Here is a 12,591-nt window from a genome sequence, read left to right on the forward strand (position 1 = left end):
TGTCGATGTAGAGATATTGAGATAATTCTCTACACACCTGTAGAAGGTTCTCGCAACTATGATTTTGCTATAAAAGAGCAGGCGCCAGCGAACTAGAGTGTTGTTGTAGAGTTTTCAGTTATTCAGTCAGTGAGAAAGCCAGAGCAAGCAAGCCAGCCGGAGTTCGACTCGAGTGTGCGTCCGCATCTGCGTCAGCATCCGAAGGCCTGAGTTCGAGTGCAGTGGACCGCAGTTGGAGGGACCTGAGTTCGAGTGCAGTGGACCGCAGTTGGAGGGACCCGAGTTCGAGTACAGTGAACTGTCTCTGAAGGTCTGTGGTTCGAGATACTGTGAACTCGAGTGACTGAGATAGAAGAACTGTGAACTGAGAACTGATAGTTCTGATTTGTAAATAGTGCTTTGTAAATATTAGTTAAGATTAACAGTTAATTGTTGTTACTAATAAAATTCACAATATATACACAGAGACATGGACATGATCAGAGAGTTGTTTATTATCCCTGATGAGCCAAACCTGAGCAGTATTTCATATTATTTTAGAGCAAATTATATATATTTATTTACATATTTACACGTATTTACATGTGTAGTGTACATTCTGGTCACTAATAAAAGTAATGTCCTTAACATCTTATGAATTATAAACCAATGCACTGATTTGGAACATACATACTAGACTAATTAGATAAACACAATATAATATTTGTTACTCAGTCAAATGACAAATCAATGTAAAATAATGACTTATATTATATTGTCATTAAGTTTTATATACATGAATTACAAATTGCAAACGTTTTCGCCCATTCAGGCATCTTCAGGCACAATTATACAATATCTCAATATCAAGCTGTGTAGCAGAGTCCTGCAAGAGAGCGATACTTCACGATATCTGAGATCGGTTTTTCCGATTCCTCTTCGCATGTAATCGCTCGAGCTCGGGTTTGGCAGCCGCTCGCTCGGGATCGCCCGGGAGATCGCTCCCCAGTCAAAGGGAGCGCTCGTTTCAAGCACTGTACTACATGTACTGGTTCCATTTCATATGATACTTTTTATAAGAGCTTCGGGTTCAGAATCTTATGACGCCACAATAGAATGATAAGCTACGAAAGGTGTGTGTGGGTGTTGCGTACAGACTCAACAGCACCAGTATCTGACCCTGACCTTCATTAAATGAAACATCTGATGAAACACTCGAGCTACATGTATGGCGACAAGAAAAAGAGCGCTACGCTCAGGCGATGGTCTATAAGTATGAGTAATCAACATATTGGAATTATTGAACAATTCATTCATACATTAGAATAATTTAATCCTACAATAGAATAATCATTATAGAAATCATTCCATTATTCCCAACAACTATGTATTTATAATGAAATTTTAATTGCACATTTTTCTCTGTTTAAATTGAAACAGTCTGAAATGATCGTATAAATACTACAATTTTCACTTCTACTCAATCTAATATTTAACCTGAAAAATACTTAAAAACATATAGATACAAATCGAACATGATAATTATTGGAAAAAGTAAAGCAATTTTAGGTTATATTACTATAAAATGCATATAAAACCAAGAAATTACTTTTTATACATGATAATAAAAAAAATACATTTGTCATTTAAAACTAATTGCTAGAAAGTATTTTTGTAACTATATTAATTGTTTCAGAAGCAAAAAGAGAAGAATTTCTTTAAACTAAGTTAAGACTGTTAATGACAAGATAATTGAATGAATGAGTCGAAGTAGTTGATTTTGAGGAAAAAATCGAAGCTACAGTATAGTCTACGTTGTCTAAAGTACAAATTATTTAAACACATTACATAATAATCACCTTAAATAACAAAATACAACAAATAATAGGCAAAATTATTGTAACAATTAGTATTCTAATATATTGTATATTTCAGTTTTTTTAAAACTCCTTTTGTTTTACTTATGAAAATTTAGTTCTTGCAATTGCCTATTCGATTGTTTTACATTTCCTACGTTTGAGATTTTTTGTTTTTTTCATTCAAGTAACTGTGCAAAAACAATATGTTGTCGACATTTTCTGGAGATATATTCGAACGTCTTGCTGAAATGACACACCCTGCTGTGCTGAATACTCTCTCACTTGGAGCACTTGTGGCGGGAATACCCAAAATCATTTGGGCTACTCTTCTTAATTTAGGAAATTGTCGTTCCTGCTGACGCCACCAGCCAAATAAATCAGAACTGTCTCCAGGTACCCCATGGATGTAGCTTTGAATTTCATCCTTTCCATAATCATCTTCATGCCAGTCGTCATAGTCATCTTTCATCCTCTTTGGTGGAGTTGACAGAAGTGGATTCTGTGAGTGGACTTTGTCACACATGGTTCTTACTTCATTAAGCACCTAATGGAGTAAATAACAAAAATGAGTCCTTGAAAACCATGATGCATATAAATTACACAGTATAAAAAATAACATACCTCTTCCTTTTCATTAGCAGATAGCATTTTGAGGTTTCTGAAGTGCGGCCACAGAAATGTTGCAATTTTATGCAGTTTATCAGGTACAAATTTTTGCTCCAACAAATTGTATGCACGCTGTCGCAGATTACGCATTCCATCATGATCAAGGTCATTTGGCAAACAATGTTTTCTTAGCCTGTAATAACTAAGAAGGTAGTACTGCAAAGTGGGACTATTTTCTGCTTCTAGCTTCTCTGTTTCCTCTTTAAAAACAGACAGAAAATCAATGAGTAATGAAATTTCACTTTGTTCGGCACTTGACAGTACAAGATCTTCTCTGTTGTGTTCCTTCAAAGCAGAATTAACCTGTAAATAGATAATCAACTTTTACTCTTAGCCATAATAACAACAATAACAATAATAATATGTATACTGCTGATTTTTTTTCTTTTTCTTAATAGCGTGTTGTCTTACCTTGTCAATATTTCGTTGGAATGACTGTAGCATGATGAGTTTTGAATTCCAGCGAGTTTCAATAGCCTGTTTTAGAGAAGTGTCTAATGTTTCCATTATACCATAGCGTTTAAACAATGTAACAATTTCTTTACATTTAAGAATCAGCTTCAAGGATACCATTGCTGCCAGCTCTTTTTGCGCCTTTGCTTTTAGCGACTTGACCAAATATGAATCTTCGTTACTATCCTGAATATGATTTTGAAGCCAGAGTAAGTTTACATTATCTAAAGTGTTTCCATAAGGTTTTGCTATTGCTTCTATTGGTTTCATAAAAGCAACTAGTTCTCTTAGTTTTTCAAGGTCAAGTCTGTTCTTTAGTGCATGGTAGCCGAATTCATCTAGTACTGTACAAATCTGAAACAAAAATTAAATGAGAATTATAAAATGCGCACACACATTTTCACAACTACAGACATATTTTTCAATACATGAATATATTATTAATTTTTCCTGATTCTTTGTATCAACGTTAGCTTACCTGATCAAAATTTACGTCCACCGCTTCCAGCATAGGGATTGCTGATGTAAATCTTCCTGTCATTTGAGATGGAGAGTCCTTGAGTTTCTTTCCAAGTGTTTTGTCTAAAATCTTGATAGATGCCACAACTAAAGAAACCGTCTGAAGAATATCATTACCTTCCTCGCTGTATAAGTTCAAATCTACAAGCTTTAAGGTAAATGTATGTTTCAAGATTACGTTGAGACAATGTGCAGCAGAGTACAACCTTCGAATGGAGCTCATCTCAAGAGCACGTTTAATATTTGCTCCGTTGTCGGTTACAAATACAATGTTTTTAGCAGCTGTAGGAGAAATTCCCAGAGATTGAAGCTTATCAAAGAGGACTGTGTTGATATTCTGCGCAGTTTCAGATTCTTCAGGGAATTTAGTTGTGAACAATACTCGACTAATGAGCTCCCAGTTCTCATTTATATAATGAACGGTTAGAGTCAAAAAGTGGTTTTTGCGATAATTGTCTGTCCACAAATCAGTAGTAGCAGCCAAAACATCTTTTTCTGCCATTTCTAATATTTCTGGAATAATTTCTTCCTTAGCCACAACAGCCCGGGCCTTACACGCGCGTGATATTGCCGTAGGGTCACTTAGAAGATCAGCGGCTTCAAAATTACCATACTTTACTCCAAAATCAACAGCTTTCTGAATTAAGTTTGTGAACTGTGGCCCACTGAACATATTAAATGGTCTTATATCCGCAGCACTTACATCGACGCATGCATCTCGGAAAATTTGTTTCATCTCCTGCGTAACCTGAATTTTACTCTCAGCAGATTGCGAACATACATGTCTTGCAAGAACTGAGGGCCCAGCTGTCTTTTTGAAAATTTTAATTGTTTTACATGAGAAGCACTGAACAAATCCCGTGTAATTTAAAGTATTCTTATCTCTCACTTCTCCGAACTTAGTCCAAGCAGAGCTAGTAACTGCTTTCCCATTTTTTTCTACTACTACAAACTCTCCCGATTTAATTTTATTTTCCGCATCTAATTTTAACATTGCATCTTGTATTCTCTTACCATCAGCAGAAACGGTATCCGAGCCTCTGCTTGACAGTACTGAATCATCTTCAACATCCATTTTGATAAAGCGTGCTGACTAGACAAGCCTACATTCACCTACTGCCTGAGTACTGCTTACTGCTATCGGAAGAGCATTCAGTGTGTACCGAGCGCTCGTCTTCAGACCGATCGCTCGGTAGTTACTTTACTTCGTGCTTTATCGGAAATATTCGTGGATACTCGTTATTCAGTCTGCCAGTGCCTTCCTGGACTGATAGCGATATCCCGCGCTCGCTCGGATGCAGCTCTCTGCTGTGTAGCCATTACATTGGTGGTAGATAAACTGTTTAAGATTAATGATGTACAAAACATCTCCATAATTATAATGTAATGTTACAGGTCACAAACATTATTTTAATTTTATGACCTGTAATATTACATTTTAATTATGGAGATGTTTTGTACATCATTAATCTTAAACAGTTTATCTACCACCAATGTAATGGCTACACAGCTTGATATTGAGATATTGTATAATTGTGCCTGAAGATGCCTGAATGGGCGAAAACGTTTGCAATTTGTAATTCATGTATATAAAACTTAATGACCATATAATATAAGTCATTATTTTACATTGATTTGTCATTTGACTGAGTAACAAATATTATATTGTGTTTATCTATATTAATTGACAATCTGAATATTTCCATCATGCTTTCTAAGTTAGACTAATTAGACCTGAGACGAATAAATTGAGATGTTACTGGAAAACAGAGTCATGTAAATATTAAAGTCCCTATTCATCAAACAAAAAATATATAGCATGTTTCATTTCTTTGCACAGAAGAGTTCGCATTTATAAACTTTCTTAGGGAAGATCGAAAGTTATAGTCTTATTTCCTCCACTCCTATAGGTATCTTTAGATTGTTAAATATTTATGACAAATGGGGAATAGGTAGTTTCTATGAAAATTTGAACTTGGAAAGAAGGAAATGGAATTTCATATTAAAATGCAACAACAAATTATCTGTAAAATTGAAAAGATCTTCTCAAGAGATGAATAAATAATACGATTTTCATTCCAGAAACACTAAGTTTACATAATATACAAGAGTAACTAGTTCAACTTTAAATTGATGAACTGGAATGTTAACAGAAATATTAGGAATTTCAGTATGTGATAATTTTGTTGGGCAAGGTGCATGATCTATTCTGAAGTAATTTCTAAAGAAAAATATGCCATCCTGCAACCCTCAAACAATTGTGAAATAATGACTTATTTGTTAATTTATGAGTTAAGTGTAGCTATATCACTCTTTTAAGTCAGTATATATTAAATATTACTTTGAATGTTTCAGTTAATTTGCCATATGATTGAAGATTAATTCGCTACCTTAATACTGCAACTAGGTAACTGCACTTTTGCGTGAAAATGAGTTACCTACATTTCCTGAATGCTTGAGTTATGCTTTTTCATATGTTACAACTAGATAAATGAGATTTTATTTCATATTCTTAAAATTTTAGTTGTAAAAAATAGGTATTATCAAAACAGCTAACATTTGTAGTGCTACAATATTAGGTATCTTCACTAGCATAGTTGTAGCATATATACATTCGAGCACCACAGCTAAGTAACTACAGTTGTCTAGTTGTAGCACATAACAAATGCAGCCTTTAAAGTAATAATATTGGCAGTCCTGTGTATTCAAAGCATTATTACAACAAACTATACTTTTTGGTATTCATTTGAGTACATCATGAGCTTGAGATCAGATTTACTAACTGAAGACATTAAAAACTGGAAGCAGTTTGAGGAAGACAACTTGAACATTAGGAAGAAAAAATGATAATGGAAACCCATTTAGATGGCAGAACATGTGTTGGTTACACTTCACAAAGGTCAGACTACTTTTGAGATTCAAGAGAACTATGATGAAGAATTTCGGTCCATTCACTCCGGAAGAAATAAGCGATGTCTCAATGGCATCTAGGCAAACTTGAAACCTCCATATGGAACCAGCATTTCAATTTCAAATGCTAAGTATGACGACTTGCTATCTCTTTTTAAAATGGATCCTCCTGCTCTTGGAAAACAGTTATAGTGATAAGGCACAGGACTGTGTCAGAAGAAGAAGAAGAAGAAGAAGAAGAAGAAGAAGAAGAAGAAGGAGGCGGACAAGTAGATGATGATGATTATGATTGATGATTATGAAGAGAAATTGGATGCCTAAGAAGTAAACTTAAATTTTTATGTCAGAAATTGTGATGTTTGTGTTAAGATGCATACAGAGTATGCCCAAAAAAAGCATACACTGTTTGTTCATCAACAACTTTGGAACAAATTGAGATAAAATTCTCATTTTCGAGGAAATTGTAGCTTAATGTTGTTAGTTGGCAGTGACAAGATGAGCATGCAGGTCTAGTGTGAAAACAAAATGGCAGATGCAAAGTTGTCGTTCGAACAACAGAAGGCGATTTGGAAGTGGTATTTTAAGTTTGAAAACATTAGCGAAGTATGGCGACAATGGTGGAACAAGTTTCAAACAATACTGCGAACACATCTAACAACTGTGCATATCTGGCACAAATTCGGAGTCAGTGGTACTGTTAATGATATGCATAAAGGATGTTCGGGATGATCTGTAACAGCAACAACTGAAGCTACTTTCGCAGTAGTAACAATTTACATTTTCACCACAGAAGTCTGTGAAACAGTTTGCACGTGAAACCAGAGTCAGTCGATCATGTGTACAGCGAATTTTGAAGACTGCAAAGTTCCAAGACTGCTGCATGCAATGATCGACGAATTAAGTACTGTGAGTGGTTTGAAAACATGGGGAGTTGCAGGGAACATTGCCTGGTCTGACGAGACACAATTCAAACTGAATGGTACTGTAAACTGACATAATTGTGTGTACTGGACTCCCGAAAATCTGCACATTCATCAGGAGAAAGCCGTAAATTTACTGAGACTTAATATGTGGTGTGGTTTGTCCTCCGGGTTTGACTGGGCCATTCTTCTTTGAAGGCATAGTTACCGATGTGATATATCTCGAGATGCTTCAGACAACAATTGTACCTGCCATCTGAGAGCTGTATGGAGACGAGAAATTTTATCTGCAACAAGACGGAGCCCCAGCTTAATACCGTCGAGATGTCAGGTCGTAGCTATATGGATGAAACTTTACCCAGACGATGGATAGGTCAAAGAGGTTCTGTCGAGTACCCAACATGGTCCCTGATCTAATACCAATTTCTACCTATGGGGGACTCTAAAGGATGTTGTTTATCAGGAAACACCAGCTGCACTGGATGCACTACAAGAACAAATCGAAATTTAACGTCATGTGGAGCTATCACACTGGACATGTTACAGAACGTAGTTCGTGGAGCAGTTGAGTGGCATCGACAGTGTTTGGATGCTGATGGTGGCCACTTCGAACACCTACATTAAGCTACAAATTCCCCAAAAACGAGAATTTTATCTCAATTTGTTCCAAAGTTATTGATGAACAAACAATGAGCTACTCTGTAGTTTGCAAAATTCATTAATAAAGTTACTTATAACATTCATTATTTTTTTTATTTTCAATTTTTAAATTTATAATTAACTTAAGAGTTGAATGGATAATGGTGTCATGCTACAAAAAGTAAGTTTTGAGTATGGTAACTGAAGGGTAAAACTGTTAGTCTTGCATTAAGCAATAGTAGCTCTTCCATATACACATTATTAGACAGACATCTATGGGACCCATTTCACAATAAAATTTGATACACAACACTTTCATTCAAGGAAAAATACTGATTTATTTATAACTGTAACACAATACCTTCACATATTCTATTCTTAAATTCCTTAATATGATTGCAGTTATCTACCAGATTATATACATATAATTTGCGCTAGAAGTATCTTACTTAGGCCCTAATTTTCACTTTATATTTTTGAAAACATCAACTTTACAATATGTACTCCAAAAAGAAGTTCCAAAGGTATCTAAACAATCAATCATTGATTTTATAATTCTACATAAATACTTCTAATTTCAAAATAATCATTCAAATCAGCTTCCTGTAAAATTATTAAATTTGCAGTTACCTAGTTGTAGCATTACAGCAGAGAATTGATTAGTAACAGAAATAACAATGAAAAATTACGGAATAATTAAAAACTGCCTGCAAAATCATACTTTACTTATGCGAAGCCTTAAAACACAGCAAGACAACTTTCAGTACATTGAATCCATTGTAGATATCCATGCACTCTGATAAACAAGGCAAATTAGTGCATCAAATGGTTCTACTGTATTTTTAACATACTGTACATTACATTGAATTCACGAAATTTTCAAGTTGACTTGCAATATGCATCATGTATTATTCTTTTTACTGGCAGAGTGTAAGGCTATTAACAAGAGTAGTTATAAATAAATGGTAATGTACATAAAACAATATCAAAGTTAAAATAAGAATTATTCATATTCAGTTGAGTTTACAATCAAATATCTGTTATGGACAGATAATAACTGAAGAGGTATAACAAAATTGTTGAGTTTTTACTCTGCAGAATTACGAATGTCTGTCCAGTTTTTAGAATGCTAACTTCATAAAAAAAATACTCTGGATATTCTGCAGCCTCACTTGCTACACACTTAATTCTCACAAAAAACGTAATTGCTAATAGCAGTGGATTTTTATGAAAATTAAACCAGGAGAAAATAGAAATCTAGGATGTTATACTCAAACATGACATTATTGAAGGAAAAGTATGAAAAATTATGTTTATGTTTTCTCTTACCGTACAGAATAAAAGAAACAGTTTATACAAAACATTAGTCACACGTACGCATGTGCACACTCATATTCTCATTTCACATACCCATTTAAACAAATTAGAATATCCATCATTCACATTCTCCTATAAATAATTTTGCAATTCCCCTAACTGAAAGCTGCTGCTAAAACACCAGTCGTTTTGTGTGAGAGGCTGAAAGAAAAAGAAAAAAACAGTCTTGAACATCTCAATAAATTTTAAATGTACAGCATCAGACTTCAAAATGAACAATTTTCTTACTTTGGCTCTGAATCGGAAAAAAAGTATTCTAATTAATATTATTATGATCTGACAGAGGTCATGTAATAAAACTCATGCACAAAAGAATAGAATTTTAGAGTTTGTCAAGTGTGAATTTGTGAAAAATCATTACCTTCCACTTAAAAGGAACAACACTGCTTCAAAAATATCACAAAAGAGAACAAAATTATACATTACAATATCTTATTGTACATTAATGAGAAGAAATATTCAACAAAAATAAATAAAACAAAACGCTTAATTAAAACTATACAACACATATGAATGCCTCTGATTGAGATTCTGGATGATATATACATCTATTATCAGGGAGCATATCTCACTTGAAGATGTGTCAGAAGAAGAGCAATTGTTTGTATGGATTTATTTTTTTTTATTTTAGTAGGTTATTTTACAACGCTTTATCAACAGCTTAGGTTATTTAGTGTCTGAATGAGATGAAGGTGATAATGCCGGTGAAATGAGTCCGGGGTCCAGCACCGAAAGTTACCCAGCATTTGCTCATATTGGGTTGAGGGAAAACCCCGGAAAAAACCTCAACCAGGTAACTTGCCGCGAATAGGAATCGAACCCGGGCCACCTAGTTTCGCGGTCAGATGTGCAAACCGTATTCCACAGGTGTGGATGTTTGTATGGATCTGAAGTCTGATTAGTGTAATGTAGCTAATAGGCAATGTATGCAATGAAGAGGAAAAGAAACTCGCCACTCTATCCCATTATCTTCTGGCCTAGTTGCTTCGTAAGTGGTGCTTTATTGGTTTCACTTGTGAGGTTCAAACCTGTCTTCGGATATTGATTAAACAACAACACATATAAAGACACAATCATTTGCACAAACACAGAAAGTAATATATGAAGATATATAGTTACAATTTGATGCATAAAAGCAATAAATGTATCACCACCACCATCATCATCAATTACTTTTATGCAGCAAAAGCCTGGTAACATCTCTTGAGGACAAACCCTAATGTGAAGAAAACTCAAAATGATAATGTGACTGAAAATGGTTTTGTGATTAAAGACATGAAGGTTGCTACAAGAGTTATCTATATCACTAATGTGAAATTGATGAAATCGGATAAAAACAAATTTCATTTCAGAACTGTATTTCAAACAATTTCTTGAGTTATGATTAGACATTGGATTTTTAGGCACTAAAAATTTCAGTTTTATGCGCCTAAAATAAGCTAAAAATTTGTAAAATTAGGCTCTATTTTAATGAAAATAGGCATTTTAGGCACATCACGGTATCATACTTATTTCTTTCACTGAAATTTTTAGTTATACACTAAAATACGCACAAAAAAGTATGTTTAAACATTGAAAAAGAATACTATATTATATTTATAAACAGAGCTGCACAAATTTAATATATTGAAACTAATGAAATAATGATTATTGATATCAAGATTACTCATTTTAAGTTATTGAAATTCAGTTCCATGCTCAGACTTTATTATAATTATCTGCACAGTACACCACCAGAATTTTTTCTAAATTCTCCACAGTTAACCTTTGCCTTTTGTTACTGAGAATCATTTTGAAAGCAGAAAAACTTCTTTCAACCGAAACTGATGTGAGAGGCGCAAATTTTAAATTAGGTACAATAGAAACATCAATACTTACTGGAACATTTACACTTTCCCCCGATATCACTCTTGATACTTTTTCCAACAATGAAAATCCTACATTCTTATTTAATACGTTGTCCCACTCATTTTTAACTTTTTTCCCAGTTTCGCCCAAAGCAGAATGTATGTTCACTTGAGCTTCCTTTACTATTGCTATTTGGCTACAAAGAGATTGTTTTTCACGTTCTAATTGTTCAATGCTTGCAGGTATGAAAGAAAAGTTTGATGTTATGTAGGCAATATCGTTTTTCACTCGTGAGTCATTCAGACAATCTTTCACTGCTTTCACACATGCTGCACTATCAGTTTCAGGTAATTTATCAATAACTGTGACCACTTCTTTAAAATACTTAGAACAATACACCACTGACTGAATCCAGGTTCCCCATCGTGTAACAACCGGCTGAGGTGGGAGTGGGATATCTGGAAAGTTCTCTCTGAATATTGAAATCCTGGATGGGACTTTACAAAAACATTTTTTTGTGTTAGAAATAAACGAATTGATAAGAGGAAATTCATTCCGGATTGTTTCAGAAACCCTGTGAAGGCCATGTGCTAGACAGGTTACATGCGTGAGGTTAGGATAAAATGTTTTAAGAAGTGGAGGTGCAGCAACCATGTATGAGGCAGCATCAGTACAAAACAACAGAACTTTACAATCGTCTATATTACCTGAGTATAAAGACTGGTAGGCCTTTATTTACAAAATAAGCAATGGCTTGGCTATTCACTTTCGAAAGTTCCTTAACACATACGAGGTGTGGAATCGAAGGTCCATCAGGACTAAGTTTTCCTACTACCATATTTGCTATATACCTATTCATAGGATCTGAGGTTTCATCCACAGAGACCCATATGTAAGAATCACCTATATCCTCCCGAATGGAAGCTAAAGTTTCATTGTATATTCTGTCCAAGTAATTTTTTCTTAGGGTCGACTCAGATGGGATATTTTGTTTGCAGTATTTTTGTAAAAACTGTCTTAAAACCGGATTTTCAATTGCATTCCAGGGAATGTTAGCAGCAACAAACGCTCTGGTTAAATCAGCATAGAAATTGCTGCTGAGATTGGATGAAGTAGGCTGTGTTAGTAAAGTTTGTTGCAGTTGATTTTTCTGCTGAGCTTTAGCCTTATGAGCCGCTCCTTGCACATGCTGCTTTAGGTGGCACTTCTTTTCTTGCGAAATCTAAAAATGTAAAGTAAACTGAATTAAAATAAAATCCTAATTGTTGTATTGCCGTATTTCTATCACAAAGTTAGTGAGTGGGATCGAACAATCAAAATTTTAATGACCTGCAAATACTTTAACTATCGGAATTTAAAAGGTTAAAGTGTAGTGGTCTTAAAAAGAATTATATCTCAGGATAGCTCAGTCAATGTATAAA

The 12,591-nt window shown here is 34.4% G+C and overlaps 1 protein-coding gene across 2 annotated transcripts in view; it reads right to left on the reverse strand.

Annotated features, from left to right (window-relative positions):
- Nucleotides 1-524: 524 nt before the first annotated feature.
- Cdk7 (Cyclin-dependent kinase 7) overlaps nt 525-12,591 on the reverse strand; it is a 39,627-nt gene continuing 27,560 nt past the window's right edge. Inside the window, exons 9-11 of one of the 2 annotated variants that reach the window (XM_069823776.1) lie at nt 2,916-9,463; nt 2,460-2,807; nt 525-2,382 (exon numbers count right to left, since the gene is read on the reverse strand). In XM_069823776.1, the coding sequence (XP_069679877.1) occupies nt 9,435-9,463 (29 nt within the window). In that variant the 3' untranslated portion in view covers nt 525-2,382; nt 2,460-2,807; nt 2,916-9,434. Of the gene's footprint in view, nt 2,383-2,459; nt 2,808-2,915; nt 9,464-12,591 lie in introns of those variants that run through there. The other variant, XM_069823775.1, reaches the window with a different exon arrangement.

Source organism: Periplaneta americana, chromosome 4 (genome assembly GCF_040183065.1).
Source record: "Periplaneta americana isolate PAMFEO1 chromosome 4, P.americana_PAMFEO1_priV1, whole genome shotgun sequence".
In the NCBI taxonomy this organism is placed as follows: domain Eukaryota; kingdom Metazoa; phylum Arthropoda; class Insecta; order Blattodea; family Blattidae; genus Periplaneta; species Periplaneta americana.